Source organism: Eschrichtius robustus, chromosome X, assembly GCF_028021215.1.
Source record: "Eschrichtius robustus isolate mEscRob2 chromosome X, mEscRob2.pri, whole genome shotgun sequence".
Classification (NCBI taxonomy): Eukaryota; Metazoa; Chordata; class Mammalia; order Artiodactyla; family Eschrichtiidae; genus Eschrichtius; species Eschrichtius robustus.
Window position 1 is genome coordinate 94,236,984 of NC_090845.1, and position 17,310 is coordinate 94,254,293.

A 17,310-nucleotide genomic window follows, 5' to 3' on the forward strand; every position below is an offset into this window, starting at 1 on the left:
GAGCTAGAACAGATTCAATCAGCAAGGTCACTAGTTGTACCTTGTAGCTAAGATGGAATTTCTATTTTCCAACCAGCCCTAATACGTAACGTTGACCAGCAGCTCTAGGAGAAGCAGGGAAATGTCATTATTCTGAGAATACTGCTTTTATCTCTCTAGCACCATTTCTTACTCTGTTGGACTTGATTTCATCTTAAAATAATGGAGTATTTAAGTATAGAGGAGTCTAATATAGAAAGTGAAACTAGGAGACCCTGTTTCAGGAGATCCCGGTTCAGTCACTGCCTTGGCTACCTACTTCAGTAGGACTAACTTGTCTGATTAGACATCCTAAAATTTAGTTTCCTCATCTATAAAATAGGGGTAAAAATACCTACCTTGTAGAGTCACTTTGAGGTTCAAATAATAATGATATGGTGTGAAATATACCATGCTCAAACAAGATTTGTTATTAAATGGAATTTGGATAACTTGTATCCACTAAGCAACCACTTGTTCATGGGGACAAAGGAGCCATTGCTTCTAGAATGCTGGTTCAGTTTGTAATAGGCAGCATATTAAGTACCAGTCTCCAGAATCCTAACCTAATATTATATTTGGCCCAAGATCCTACATTGGCTCTGCCTTAAGTTTTTTTTTTTTTCCCTTGGTGTAATGATTTTTCATTTTGGGGACTGTTAAGAGGATTCAATAAAACAAAGGATATAAAAAAAAAAAAAGGGCAGACATTGAAGGGCAGACATTGATTATGTCCAGATACCTTGTTGCAAGGATCGCTTTGTTGCTGTCCATCTCAGTCTTATTTTAGGCTTAGAGATCCTCCAAGCTGGACTCTGCTGCACCTCTGTATCCTCAGCAACTTGGACAGTGTCCGGCCACTAATAGGCACTTAGAACTCATTCTGGTTAATAAATGAATAATGTTCTCTTTTATTACTGAGGATCATGTATAGCAAGCATCGTGTTAGGTACTAGGGAATAGACATCCCCAAGTCTGTGTGGGGCTTATAGTCTTCAGGGAAGTGAGGGTGCAAAGAAAGACAAAGCTCAAACATGAAACAAAAAATTGCACAAAATGTATATAGTGTTACAATTAAAAGCCTGCTCTGAGGAAAAATAATGGGGGTCTTACCATATAGTCGTCAGTAGAGACAGAAATAGCCTTGAGTTTTAAAATAAATCCATTTCCCTTTAATAAGTAAACAACCACTAGCAGCCCTTCAAATTTCTAATAATCTGACACTAGAAACCAAGGTACACTGCAAAACTGCTGCCTCCCATGGTTTCTGCAAGGAAATGTGTCTAAGTCATGAATAACTGCGAATATTAATACTCATCTTCCGAATCGTTAAATATTAGAGTTCCCCAGGGTTCAGGTCCCCTTTTCTCACTCACTCCCAATTCCATCTCCACCTCAGTTTTGCTTACGATTTATATGCTGACATCTCCCAAATTTATATCTCTAGCTTGGACTTCTCGCCTAAACTCCAGAGTTGTATTCCTAACTGCCTATTCAGCAACTATTCAAAAACTCCACTAGTAGACATACCTAGCAGGCATATCAAGCTTCACTTGTCCCACACAGGATTCCTGATTTCTCCTCCCTATAAACTTGATCCTCCAGTTGCCTTCTTCATCTCCATCACCATCCTTCCAGTTGCTCAGGCCCAAAATCCTTGGAGTCATCATTGACTTCTTCTTTTCTCTGCTCATACGCTATATCTAGTCTACCAGCAAATTCCATGGCTCTACTTTTAAAACATATGTACTCTGAGCACGTTCCGCATCTTCACTGTTATCACCTGAGTCTAAGCCACCAGCAACAATTGCCTGGCTCACTGCAATAGCCCCGTGAATGGTCTCCCTGCTTCCCCCTTGTCCCCTCACAGTCTATTCTCATCACAGCATCTGGAGTGATCCTTTTAATATCTAGGTCAGATCATATTATTTCCCTAATTAGAACCATCCAATTACAGAACCCTCGCTGTTACACTTAGAATGAAACCCCAAATCTTTTCCATGGCCTTCAAGACATTTCTGATCTCATTTTCTACCACAATCTGCCTCAAACCTTGCACACACTAGCCTCCTTTCTATTTCTCATGCTCACCGAGCACAGTCCTGGCTCATGATCTTTGCCCTTGCTATTTCCTCTGCCTGGAACACTGCTGTTTCCCCCAGCTGTTCCCATGACTCATTCCCTCTTTTCATACAGGTCTCTGCTTAAATATTACCTACTCAATAGGCCTTTCCCTGGCCACTTTTTATAAAATAGTACTACCCAATCACTTTCTATTAAAAACTTTTTTAGCTTTATTGAGGTAAAACTGACAAATAAAATTGTAAGATATATAGATATATTAAGTGTACAATGTGATGATTTGATATATGTGTCCATTGTGAAATGACTCTCCCCATTGAGTTAATTAACACATCAATCACCTCACACACCTACATTTTATTTCTGTGTGTGTAAGAACATTTAAGTTGTACCTTCCCAGCAAATTTCAGTTATACAGTACAGTGTTATCCACTACTGTCACCATGTTATACATTAGATCCTCAGACCAGATTCGTCTGCCTGAAAGTTTGTACCCTTTTACTAACCTCTCCCTATTTCCTCTCCCACCGTCCATCCCCTGACAACCACTTTTCTCCTCTCTGTTTCTGTGACTCCAGCTTTCTTTTTAAGATTCCACATATAAGTGATACCATGCACTCTAATATTTATCTTTCTCTCTCTGGCTTATTTCACTTAGCATAATGCCCTACAGGTTCATCCATGTTGTAGCAAATGACAGAATCTCCTCTTTTAAGGTTGAATAATATTCCATTGTGTATATATGCCATATTTTCTGGATCCATTCATCCATCGATGGACTACCCATCACCTTCTTTTCCCTCTCACTTGGCTCTATTTCTGTTTATTGTATTTACTACTATCTGATATCATATTACATACTTGTTTTCTTCTTGTCTCCCCCACCCACCCACCCACCCACACACACACACACACACTAGGATGTAAACTTCATAAGAACAGGGACTTTTTCCTGCCTTATTTACTGCTGTATCCCTAGCACATATAATACAGTAAGTGCTCAAAAACATTTGTTGGGTGAAAATTGTCCTCCTAGAGGACAGGTGCAATAGGATAGAGGATGGGTAACAGGGATTGGTAAAGAGAGGATTTCCCTGAGATCTGGTCTTGACTAGTGTCTATTCTGGGTTATCTGAATGCATTTCTCTTTTCAAAACATTCAGTTTCCAGATTGGGGGATAAAAACTCAAAGACCTCAATAGCCAGGTAGATATTGAAATTAAAAGAAAAAGATGGCTTGATATTAAACACAGGCTAGAGGAAACATGCCTTGCTTTAAAGGGCAGTCACTATTATTTTCTAGATTATTGCCATGCTTGCTAAAATGTGAACCTAAGGTTATGAGAGCTTCAGGGTTTTCAAGTGAAGTTGAAAGCCCGGATATGCAATATTTTTATTTTAAAATATTAGTATCTACTTTTTGGGAAACGTATAGGCCAACAAAAACCTTTTTTCTGGCCCATTGTATACCAGTTTGTACTCTCTGTTTTAGGTAGCATTTAAATGTTTTCACTGTGCTTTGCAAAAGGATGCAGTTCATCTTCCCTTACTCCATTTTCTTTAGGAGCTCTCGACAATATGGTAGAGGTCCAGAAAAGAACAAGAAGCCCTATGGTCCTGACCCCAACATATTAAATCAGACTGAACTCTGGCTCGTATTGCAAAATTTCAGTTATTTCCTTTGGAGTTGAACCTTTCAGGCTTTATCACAACATAGCCTGGCATCAGTAGCCACAGGATTTCCACCTGGAATATGAGTATGGCTCGTTTTATGGAACAATAGCTTCCTGATGATCTATAAATGAAATATCAAAAATGCCATAAGTGATCATTATAGAGAAGAAACATTTCATGAATCCTTTCACAAAGTGAAAAGGCCTTTCGTAAAATGAAAACTCATGTCTAATATATGCAATTAACAGGGTCAGGCATTCTCAAAGCAAGACGTCTCTTACCTATGCATCTTCTACCTTCATTTACTAACCTGCTATGCCCTCACTCTCCAATGAACTATTTGCCAACAAGTACAACTAACATTTTAGTAAGAAATTCATTCTTTTTTTTTTTTTTTGTGAACCAAGACTCTGAACTTAATGCTAGGAAAATTCTGATAATTATGCCTTCTCTGCACATACTCCCTTTCCCACAAACAGAGACATATCAATGACTCTCTCTTTCTCTTCATTTCTAGTGCTACTGCCCCACCCTGAACCCCCAACCTGTATAGGAGACCCTCAGGTGGGATCTCCTAACCTGCTTCCCAAATTATGAGCAAGCTCAGAACAGTTCCGGTCTTCCTGCTCTCCAGTCCCTTGACTTCAGCTATTATTTGTCCCATTCTACACTGTCTGATCTTCATGTTCAAAGTGAAGAACTAGCTGGGTTCAAACTAAGAAGGTTAAAAAGAACTATATTTGTACTTTGGGTGCCTGGAAAAAGTTACAATCCCATAAATATTTGCTGTTCTGGCTATCTCTATCCTTGTGAAGCGTACACACGACACAGTCCAAATAAAATGACTTTCACCTTCTCAGTCAGGAAATGTCCCTAGAAGTATAGATCCTGCTGAGATGGAAAATGGCAGTTGAAAACAGAAGACAAAAGAAAAGCTAGGTGTCAACTGGGTGATGGCAATTCTGCCCTCTGATTATAGGATACATGTTTCCCTTTTAATGTGACTGCCTGGGCTTAATCAAAGAATACTGGTTGAGTCTCAGGGACTCAGTCCACAGTTTTCAATGTAAACAGCCATCATTAGGTCATATCTTTCAAAGATATTTTTATAAAATGGACCCCAAAACCACAAAGGTACTTTTCACACCACAGTTTTCTTCCATAAATTTACTGCTGAAAAAGATGTCTGCTACTTGGGAGCACAAATTGTTCCTGCTGCTGAAGTTTTCCATCTATCTAATAGCAACTCTACTCTGTAAATAACATAGAAATTGGTGGAAAAAATCCCATTCAGTGACTTTGAAAACAGTTGAAATCTGTTCTGACCAGAGAGTGAGACAGAGGGAGAGAGACAGAGACAGAGAATTAACAAAATTACAACATTAAATGAACATTTTACAACAGGAAAAACATGTTGAATCAAGTCAATCAATGACCTAAGATCAAAGAGAATTCAGTTTTCAGAGTAAACAAAAAAAAATCATATTGTCCTGTCAATTTAACACTGGCTAGAAAAACAAATACCGTATGCTAATACATATATATGGAATCTAAAAAAAAAAAAATGGTTCTGAAGAACCTAGGGGCAGGACAGGAATAAAGACACAGACGTAAAGAATGGACTCGAGGACATGAGGAGGGGGAAGGGTAAACTGGGACGAAGTGAGAGAGTGGCATGGACTTAAATATACTACCAAATGTAAAATAGATAGGTAGTGGGAAGCAGCTGCATAGCACAGGGAGATCAGCTCAGTGCTTTGTGACCACCTAGAGGGGTGGGATAGGGAGGGTGGGAGGGAGACACAAGAGGGAGGAGATATGGGTATATATGTATATGTATGGCTGATTCACTTTGTTATAAAGCAGAAACTAACACACCATTGTAAAGCAATTATACTCCAATAAAGATGTTAAAAAAATAAAGACACTTGATATTCTTTTTTTTTGACTAAAAAAAGAATGCATAATTGATAAAACAGTAAGAAAACAAGCAAAGGTTGTGATACTGCAGCCGCACAGAGGTCTCATAAGCAAGCCTGCCTTACCACCCACATAGAGGCAGGAGTTGTTCCTGGGGAGTCACTTTCTATAGGGAGGGCAGGAGGCAGAGCTAATATGAGGTAGGATTATTTTTACCTGAAATTTTGCGGCTTAATTTTCCAAATGACCACCTCTTGCAGCAGGCATGACAGAGATAGATTCCAATTTCCTATCCCTACTCATTATGTGGCCCCTCATAATGCTCCTTATTAATATATTTTGTCTCTCACAATAGCTTCACTCGCTTCTTTTTTCTATCCTTCTCCCTCTCTCCTTACTGAAAAAGAATACATTTATATTTCTTACATTTCTACTCAGCGACTCTCCTCATTGGCCATGCTGTCTCTGGCCACTACCATCTTCTCTATTACTCCACCTCTTTTAAAATACCAAATTCTCTATCTCCCTACAAAACCTAAAACTTCTCATATGCTGGACTCCAAGGAGCCCCTCGTTCCTTCTTGATATAGCTACAGAATTCTTCAATACCCTCCAATAAACTGTCTGAGATCTGCTCGGTCCTATCGTTCTGCCTGGCAATTGTAGTTTAGCTTCTTTCCTTGGAATTGAAAGGGCAGAAGAATCCAAAATTCACCGCAGGTCACATGTTCTCGAGAAGCATTACCAAGAGTTCTATGGAGGAAGAGGGAGAAGGAATTTCATTGTCACTTTCCAGAGGAGCTTACAAAACTGTGGTGAATAAAAAGAACCTTAAATATGAAGTTAGAATATCTGGGCTCAAGTCCCATCTTGGCCACTCAGGAGTATGACCTTGGTTAAGTGAATTAAACTACTGAGTCTTAGATTCTTCAGTGATGAATTTGGACCAGCAATTCTTGCCCTAAAGGATTACTTAGAGAATAGATAGTAGACTGGTAGAAAATTTTATCTATAATATACATTACTTGTAGTATATATTATATATGTTAATCTTTTTTCTTAATCTTATTGTTATATTGAGCCTAATTTATCTTGAGCAATAAGCCTATATAGAGACAAGGGACAATCCCAGGGAAAGGCTCATGATTTTATTGTCAAGAGACCTTCAAGAATGGCAGTCTGTCATGGTCATCAATTTGCTTTTGGCAGTACCCCAGAATTGATCCATCCAGGGAGGCTGATTGATGCCAAGCAAACTCATAAGCAACTGATGTACAAACTAAAATGCCACTCCCTTTTTCAGTTTGTAGTTACGTGGTAAGCTGAATTAATAATAAAAGAGTCACTTGGTAATTATGGAATTAGATTAAGGGGAGCTTAGCTAATTTTTAAGATAGTTTTATCTGTATTATGTTGAGACCAATGAATTTCCCTGTCACACAGTGGAAAATATCTCTGGTCTAGTGTCTTTCAGATTCAGCATTTCTCCTCTGGACATTGCTGAATTCATATTCTAAATTCTTCTCTGACTTCCCCTTTCTCTAAATTCCATGATGCTATCCCCTCTTTTGATGATACACCCTAGATTTTGTTAATATCACTAATTAAGCTACAGGTAAGTCACTATGTCCTGGGCCTAGGATATACTATGTCTCCTTCCATTATGTGTTGATTTAATTGTTCCAACTCTCAGAGTACTAGGGGTGCCCCACTCGAAGAGCCTAAGGCTGCTATCAGGTAGCCTGGTGTTGGCTGAGTAGGCCAAGTGATTAGCCTAGATTTCTCATTCTCTTTTAGCACCATTGGGCATATTATATCACATACAAATTATAGTCATTTATTCAGATAAGTAGGGGAAATGGATAAGCTAATTTTCCCTGCCTACCTTCTATTGGATTATATTCTACTGTGGTTAAATGAAACAGTTAAATCCTGTAGGCTCATTGGTTTTTATTTGATTCTGAGAATAATTTTATGATGCTGTTCTCCTGTAGAAGAATAGGGCCTGTGGCCTAAGAAGTATTAGATTGTAATCTTGCTAAGCCAAAAGATAATTTAACAGAAACAACAAAATATTGGACCTGAACCCAGTAAAAGGCAGCTCTAATAGTTTCCTGAAGTACACTTAAAGCAAAAGTATACATGTGAGGTCTAGATGTGTTCAAAACAAAGTGGGAGAGACTATTCTTTTTCAGATAGACATCACTTTCAACAGTAAAATTTTTCAAATATTTAGAAGAGAGTTAATTTAACAAGAAATTGATTTACACAAATGTATCAAGAACACATCTACTTACTGCATTAAGCAAGAATCTTCTGTAAAGAAAAACAGAATGGGTTGTACATCTTAGAGACTAGAAATATGGGAAGTTCCTCAATGTTGCTGATTTAATTACCTTTTCCTGTTTATTTTATTTGTTCCAGATTTAATCTACAAAATTGAACTTGCAGGAGGCCTGGGAGCAATCTTCCTCCTCCTTGTACTGCTCGTGGTCATCTACAAATGCTACAATATTGAATTGATGCTCTTCTACCGACAGCATTTTGGAGGTGATGAAACTGCAGATGGTAAGCTGTCTCCTATTGTTCAAATTCAATTAAAAGGCATGAATTTGTGATTATGTAAGAGAATATCCCTATTCTTAGGAGATACATGATGAAAAATTTAGAGTTAAAAGGCTATGACTAATGCAACTTACCCTCAAATAGTTCAGAAAAAAATGGTATTAATCTATCAAGAAAGACAGCAAAGGGGAGAAAATATTAATAGATGAACCTGGGTAAAGAATATATGGGTGTTCTTTAAAATAGTTTTATTTCTTGAAATTTATTTCCAAAATAAATAGTTTAACAAGGAGCTATTAGTTGGTCAGGAGATCAAACAATTGCTGTCAAAGCCCTTTCCCTTATTAAGAAACAAATTAAGAATCAATTTCATTTTTTTCTTCCAGAAGATTCAAATTTAGGCACAGATCATATTTAGCTCTTCCTGGCATTGAAAAAAGCAAATTATTCAAAAAATATATTAAAAGCTATGGAGATACTCATTTTAAAGCTCATAGTACATCTGGACTGATATATTTTGGATGATTGTAGCACAATTCTCAAAGGTGACCTCAATGGAAAAAAATTCAGAATGTGGCTTATAATTTTCTTCTGTTTGTCATTTATGGCCCTTGAAAATCTTATATATGAAATATCAACAAAACGTTGTATTGAGCCTTGTTTCTTTGAACATTCAAAAATGATTTAATTTTTCAAGAGAACAAATTACCATATTTCCAATCAATACCAATAAGAAATCATGACATATCACTCCTTATGCATACAGTCCTCGCCCACAAACTACTATAAGCCTTGGAAACATGTGTATGGAATGCCTTAGGTAAGCCAAGATAAAAAAGAAGTTCAGTTGTAAGTCATTCCTTTAAAAAGCCAGATTTCAATTTTAGTTTTCATTCTATTGGAATAATGAAAGTTAGAGCTCTTGTTTGTTTTGAGATCCTCAAAGGAGAGCAGTTTATGATTTTGTTTTATTTTTATAGTGATAGGAGAAAGGCAGAGTGGTGAATGTAACATCAAAATTTTTGAAGAATCTTTGATTTTGGTCTTATTGTTACTATGATATGAACAATGATATGAGTGTGTTTTAATTGACTTTTATGTTTTCACAGTAAATTCGAGAAATGCTGTTTGGTGAACACAGATGCATGCTCATTATCAAAGCAGTGTATTTACCTAATGGTTATAGCAGCCTATTCAAAAGTACCAAAGACCCTTATTTAGATATATCTTCAATATGAGAAATTAGGGCCTGTTCTGATGATAATTACATGCTCCAACAATATGTATGAAAATGTAGTCAATTACCTTCAGTTTCTGTGTACAATAATTAATATAGAAAAATCTGACTTCTTAACCTGTACACATAAAATAATGAGATGAAATATGCTATTGAGGAAAATTTCACTGGTTCCCAAGCGCCAACAAATGGCTAAAGTATCTAACTGGGAATGTTAAAGATGCATTGTCTATATGAAAGTACATGAAAGGGAGTCTGCTCTGATTCATTTGCTTTAGGTCATGATTACAAGCAATTTGTTAATACTTTCTGCAAGAGGTGATATAGTTTATGAAGTTAATCTGAAATAATTACTTTCACCACCCACATCCAATAATCCAGACTAACTGATCAGTTGTAGTACATATTTGTAAGATTAAATTCATGCTAATATCATAGGACATTTTGCATCTATATCTCCAATGTGACCCATGTGGCCAAAGATGACAAGTAATCTAGAGCATTTTGGTTAGAGAATTGTGTGTATTGGTTCCAAACCAATTATTTTAGGGAAAAATTCAATTGGGCGGGAACTTCAAGGATTTTCAGCAGGAAGGAAAATTAAAATAGTTTATATTCCTACATGGAAACTTGGACTTTAAACACACAATCTCTGTACTAGCTGAATAGAATACTAAAAAGTCAGCAGATATGTAGTGAGGATGAATAAATGAATATTAAAGCCCTTCTAGAAATATCCAGTTTCATGATGCCAAATGTCAGCTAGATAGCCTACTGAATTTTCATTTCTTTATTTAAATATTTTGACATCTCATAGACACACCATAGTTTTACCCATGTACTTTTTGTTCATGTTTTCTCTTGGATTCATATCTATAGGAGCATTTCCTGAAAGTTCTTATAAAAAGGCCATATTTTTTATAAAATAAAATCTATCAAACTGACTTCTTAAACATTTTTGATATAATTCATTTCATTTCAATTCATCAAACAATGATTGCTTCATTTATTTCATCTTTGAATTATGCAGTCATTAAATACTTATTAAGTGTCTACTGTGTGCCAAGCACTATGAATGATGTATATACTTATATATATTCTTCACCTGGATTAACCCTACACACACACACACACACACACACACACACACACACACACACTGGTAGTATAGTAGGCATTGAAGACACAATAATCCACAAAGTTACACAGTCTTTGCACTTTAGAAGCTAAGGATTTAGCACTGTGTTTAGCAGAGCCCCAGAAGAACTACATTGTAAACAGGAATGGCTTCCTAATGGTGAACAGGATTAAAATGAGATTTTAAAATGGGAAGGACAGTGTGATAACAGGAAAATTCTTCCACAGAGAGTTTGGTTCCCTTTGTCATAATTTCTCTCTTCATTGGGAACAGCATACCTATGGTGACCACTGTGCGAGCCCTCTTCCTTATAATGTTCTGTCTCCATTGTGCTGTTTTCTGGTTCCTCAGTTGAGCTTAGTCAGCATGATTTAACACAGAGGAATGCTCATTAGCCTCACCTAGCAAAGTGGTGTTGCTGAATTGCCATTCGGTTTTAAAACAATTTTCAGGACTTGCTGTTAAACTTTACTTGCATCATATTGTTGATATTGCTCTATCCATCTTGCTCCTCTTTGTGAGCAACAGCTGTGGCTATTCATGAGGTTTTCTTGGCTGTCTACATAGAGCTGAAATGCATTTTTAAAACTGTGGCATCTGCATCACTGCTTGCTCACTAGCTGGCATCCTAGACCTTCTGGGACATCTGACATGGTGGCTTTAAGAGCTCTCTTCCTGCTCTGGCCAGCTACCATAAACTCTTCACCTTTAGTTCACCTTAAAGGGACATGACTGAAACCAGAAGCAACCATTTTCCAAAGAATGATGTGTTTCTAGAATGTTGTGTACAATTTGTTATCCAGATGTGTTGGGTGTTAACACATATCAAAGACATCCATGTTCTTTCTCATAACTTGACTTGGGATATGCAAATATAGCAATATTTTTCTGGAAAAAAGTCTTTGTAGCATCACCTATATTAGAGTATAGGTGAAGCAAGTAAGGATAGGACCAGGAATATGTGAGATTAGGCATGGTTGGAGGGCAAATAGTCATAGTCAGGACAAGCAATGTGGCAAGAGTCTAGAAGTTCTGGCCAGATGGGTGAAAGAGTCAGGTAGTCATTGCAGATGGCTAGCTCATAGTAGATGCTCAACAAATCACTGTTGAATGAATTAATAAGTTGTTGAATTTCAGGAGGCTTGTAAGACAGAGTTATCAAAGTCAGAGGAAACTAGGGTCTAGTCTAACATTATGGAGTTTGAGGCAGCAACACCATCCATCAAAAACAATGAAATACATTCTGCTCATAGAAATGGATCTGTTTGTCCTTTGGCCTATTTTATTCTTCCAGCTGTGTATCATCGGCAGCTCTCAGTCCCAGGTGAGTAATTATAGCTGGAGAAAGTCAAGGGCCTGCAGGTGCATCCTGAGCTTGATTGGAACAGGGGCAGAGGTGCTAGGATTACCAGGAGGTTCTTACATTAGCATTGCTTATGAACATTCTCACTTCCAAGTGGCGTTTTATGCATAACAGCAGAATGTGCCCCGTTTGTAAGCCAAGTGATCTCAACTATCAGGGCAGTCCTTCATGTGCATCTGCTTCTAGGCAATCAAGTACCAAACCAAGGTTCACAGAAGTCTTTTCCAGCTAGAGGACAGGCTAAAGAGAAGCCTCCTGGCTTCAGGCACCATCTTAACATAAATAAGCAGAGTTCCTTTCATGTGGGGGTAGTGAAGCCTGGAATCTTACTAGACTTAGAACAATATAATCCTGCCTCAGTTATCACTAGATAGTCAGGGGGTCCTGCGTACTCCTACCATAGGGTATTTATATCTCTTTATATGCCTATCACATATTCCTCTTTCAGCAGGTAGAACCAAATTTTAGTGGTATAGGGAAGTGAATGGCTGCTTCATCCTATAAATTAACTTTTGGTCAAGATTTAGCTATATTCTAATCAGGTCTGTTTTAATGGAAAATATTTCTGTGTTTTAGAAACAAATCCTGAAATGTTTGCTCGTCTTTTAAAATTATTATTTGCAAGTAACTAGGTTTAATAAATACTAATAGTGCCATATGAGTCTAGGTTCACTACATTAACTTTTAAATTTTTTTCTATAAATAAGGGAATTTTGAAAACCACTATAACTTTTCCAATGTGTTCCTTCTAAAACCAGCGGGGACTAATACTTTGAGAAAAAACTGCATATATATATATATATATATATATATATATATATATATAGAGAGAGAGAGAGAGAGAGAGAGAGAGAGAGAGAGAGAGAGAGAGAGAGAGAGAGAGAGAGAGAGTTTTCTCTTTGGGGAGACTGGCTCTGAGCCAATACAGCAAAGGAAGAAAAAAAATACATTCTCAAAGCACAGTTAACTCTCTGACTAAATGTGTGAAGGGAAAACCTAATTTGGCAATATTGGAAGGATGTATATTCTGAAACAAAGGCTTCTTTTGGTAGCTTGTGTCAAATTAGTTGGCCATGGATTGAACAAGAATAACAGGCAATGCACTTGTATAAAACCCAGCTGCTCTCTCTAATATTTGGTAATGAACTGCATTTTGTATATGAGGATGACGACACTAACCAACTGGAAGTATGGCATGTGCTACAAGTAGTGTCTCCAGGAGTGAGGCTGGATTATTTCGATCTTCCACACTCTAGGGCCCAGCCCCTCTTGGATCTCTTACACATATTTGTGCAAACAAGGTATAGTCTGTGACCAAGTAACAGAGCCAAGCCAACTGGCACAGAAAGAGTTCAAATCCATGAGTCTATTTAGTCCTGCATTCAAACACACTGAGCTGATCATTCACACCAAAAGTCACAAATAATAGTTCTCTTTTATTCTGTCCTGACTATATGTTGCCCACTGCATAACAGTTTCAGTTCATACCCTATGACTATAACTAAGTTATGTTGAAATGTACCAGATTTCTTATAGCATTGCATGTGACTTATTTTTTCCAGTTATTAATGACAGTCACTAATTATAGTGCTTATTCCAGCCTGTTAATGATTATAGACATTTAGTACTTAAAGCGAACCTAATGATACATACAACCCTTTTGTTTTTCTTTGTTTCTAAGACAACAAGGAATATGATGCCTATCTCTCTTACACAAAAGTGGACCAAGATACTTTGGAATGTGACAACCCTGAAGAAGAGCAGTTTGCTCTTGAAATACTGCCAGATGTGCTAGAAAAACACTATGGATATAAACTCTTCATCCCAGAAAGAGACCTAATTCCAAGTGGAAGTAAGTACTTTCAAGTTTTATATTTTAAAAGTTTGGCTTCACTTAAGTTATGTGGAGACTTCAAATGTCAGAGCCAAGTATTTAGATAGTTTTTCTTACAGGAGATTTTATTAAATTCAACTTTTTCCCCAATACCTGTGTTCTGACTTTCTAGCATCCAAATTTTTTTTAAAAGGCACTCTCATTTATATTTTAGGTATGGTTTTTAAATTGTGCTTTAATGGTATGCTTTATTATATTGCCTTAGTGTTCTGAGAAAATGATGATCGTTTAAAAAAATGTGTATAAGTCAGATTTTTTTTGCATTTCAGACTTTTTGCATTTCAGATTTTTTGCATTTCAGATTTTCAATGCATTTCAGTTCCAAAGCTGGTCTTCTGTCATTGTGCTTCTACTTATACCTACAATCATTGTCACTAATAACTCTGAATTTATGCTTTAATACTCATTTCCAGATTTGCAGAAGAAAATCCACTTAAAAATGAAAGTGAGGCCATGGCGTATGGCACCTTCACTGTGTATTTAAATTCTTTTTAAGAAGTTCTAGACTATGTAGGCTTGAGTGCTACTTTTAAATTATGCTACATATTGAAAGCTATATTTGAGCTTACAGAATAAATTCAGGTTCAAGTAAAAATATATGCTTTTTTCCTGTTTCTGTTCAGAGTACTGTACACAGTAAAGTGTGAGGTAAATACAGAAAAGATATGGTCCCTGCCCTCGAAGAGCTTGAAATGCCATTGAGGGAACATAAAAGTGCTAGAATTCATTTGCATGTCTATATTAATATCCTTGAGAGGGGGAGATTAAGCTGTGACCACAAATCAGAATATGGTAATTTATACACATGGGCTAACAAAATTTAAAAGCTTATATATTTAGTACTTCACAGTATATAGAATATTTTCACATACATTATTTCATTTCATCTTTACAATAACCCTATGTGGAGAAAGAGCAGGTACTGTTATCTTCATCTTACAGATGAGGAAATAAGGCCTGAAAGAAGTCCAAGACCAGTCAGCTGGCAAATGGTAGAGATGGAATAAGAACATATATCTGTTTGATTCTGGTTCTCACTCCTCTAGATCACGCTATTTATTCCTCAATAACTTTTATTCAGATTATCAGAAGTCCACCGTGGTCACTAAACTGACAGGAAACAAATTGAAACAACTGAGTTTTGCTGTTCGTCTCTTTTTTCAGAGTGCATATGTTTCTGTATATGTTTGGGTTTGCACATGAGTATGCACACTTACACATGCATAGAAAGAAACCAGACAATATTTTCTGGTACATTACTTTCTACAAATGTAATATTTCCCCAGATTTCTTCCCATGATCCTCTCCTCTTTTCTTTCTGTAATTTCCTTTATTTTCATGACTTTAAATACCACTTCTACATTGATCGAGCCCCAAGTAACATGCAGATACCTCAGAGTCATTTTTGATTCTTTTGTATCTCTCTCCCAAATCCAGTGTCCATTGCATCTTTTCCATTACCACTTCCACCATTCTAGTATAGGCCCTAATCACCTCATTCCTGAATGTTGATTACTCTCTGCCTTCCCTATTTTTCCTCTTACGCATCTAGTCCCACTAATATGTATACCTCCTTGATCATGTCTCTCCCCTATTCAACAACCTTAAATTCTTCACCATTTCTTACAGTACAAAATCCATTAACCCTTAGCTAAACACTGCTTGCTACAGTCTGGTGCAACACTTTTGTTCATGTTAGTGTTCTACACCTTTACAAATCCTATTTATACTCTCCATAACACTGCCTCTGTGAAAAGTCCATAATAATTTCTCTAGCCCTAGAGTATGTGGTGTATAATCACTTGTTTGACTATAAATTTTGTACTCCTTACTCCTGTGATATTTTGTATTATTTTCTTTTTTTAATGTAGTGTTCCAGCTATTTGTCTTATCTTCTCAGCAAAACTATAAGCTCCATGAGGGCAAGGACTGTCTCTCATTCATCTTCATACCCCTGTTATCATCTACCAAAATACTTGAACTCAGCATATGCTTCATAGATGCTTGTTGATTTTGTTTTAATAGTATTGGTTTAAGACAAGAGGAAATAATAAGAATGAAATAAGTAAAAATTTTAATTTTTACATGACAGTATCTGAAAGGCATTTTTTTAACAAAGTGAATATGAAATCTAAAAAAGGAGCTTTCTGCTGAAAGAAAAAAATGTAATTAATAGGAATAGTTTCAGTCTTAATGTGTATATTACTTTTATTTTTTTCAGATATTAGAAAGAATATCTACAAGAGGTTGATCAATCATTAATGAAATATCAAAAATATCCCTTTACTATTTTTTGGTTTAATTCCTTAGATTCCTATGTATTTTTTGCATTTTTGCCAAGAGCATCTTGTTAACTATCAAAATTCTGCAACATCGATTTTTAGAGTGATAGTGTACTAAATTGTATTAAAGTAATATCATTACCAAAGTGGAATTTATACTCTATGTCAAGTCACCTTCAGTAGGATTCAATATGAATTCAATTTCTGCCTTATTGCATTACAAAATTGTTGGCACCACAATAGACAGTCTTTATCAACCCCACTAAGTGACTTAAAAATGTCACCCTTCATGTCCGAACACATCAAATTTGATTATCTTTCTTCTGACCTGGAAAACAATGCTTCAACATTGTGCACATCAGAAAAGGAAATAGGGACAACATGGAACACAGGCGAGCCACTTTACCTGAGACTCAGTAGATGACACTTGTTTATTCTATAAAGAAGCAGCTATTGTGCATGGGTGAGAGTGAGACCCAGAGAGCATGAGAGCGAGAGAGATGCATCCCCAAACGTGTTCTCTTAGTTCTCTCAGATAGTCTATTTTGATGACGACAGGTCAATTGAATCAACCTGCTGTGTCAATTTAGCCAAACAGGTGGTAGACTATTTTACACCTCATTGAGTCAGCTAGTTGATTGGCTAAATTGATTGAAATCGATTAGTTGTTTTGGTGTATCACAGACAAGTCTGAATATCCTCCTTGGCCATGGGGTATGAGGCTTACACAAGCCATATTTCCTAGCACAAAACTACAAGATTTTAGTTGAGGACTATAACACACTACACAAGAGATAATAGAAGGTTGTCACCTCGTATACCCTGGCATTTAAAGAACTCAACATAAAAATACACAAGATGATGTTATTAGGGTGAAGAGAGATTTTTATAGTCCATAGAAGATCATTTTAGTTTTTTTGAGATTGCACGACAATTAGACTGAGCAGGGACTTGGATCCTGGGTACTCAGTGGTACACAGGAAGACTCCTTTTACAACTAAACCATTTGGGACAACTATGCAGTTTTTAGATGCAACCACTGGAGGGTGTTTGATTTTAATCCTTCCTTCCTGAACGAGGAAATTCATGTTCTCTGAATTCCGATTTGCGAGTGTAACCTGCAGAGGTTCTTAAAAA

The 17,310-nt window shown here is 36.7% G+C and overlaps 1 protein-coding gene across 1 annotated transcript in view; it reads left to right on the plus strand.

The window, feature by feature from the left end:
- The window catches only part of IL1RAPL2 (interleukin 1 receptor accessory protein like 2), a 516,387-nt gene that overhangs the window by 490,023 nt on the left and 9,054 nt on the right, over positions 1–17,310 (plus strand). The window contains exons 8-9 of the mRNA XM_068532662.1: positions 8,119–8,262; positions 13,679–13,849. Coding sequence (XP_068388763.1) covers positions 8,119–8,262; positions 13,679–13,849 — 315 coding nt within the window. The remainder of the gene's footprint in view (positions 1–8,118; positions 8,263–13,678; positions 13,850–17,310) is intronic.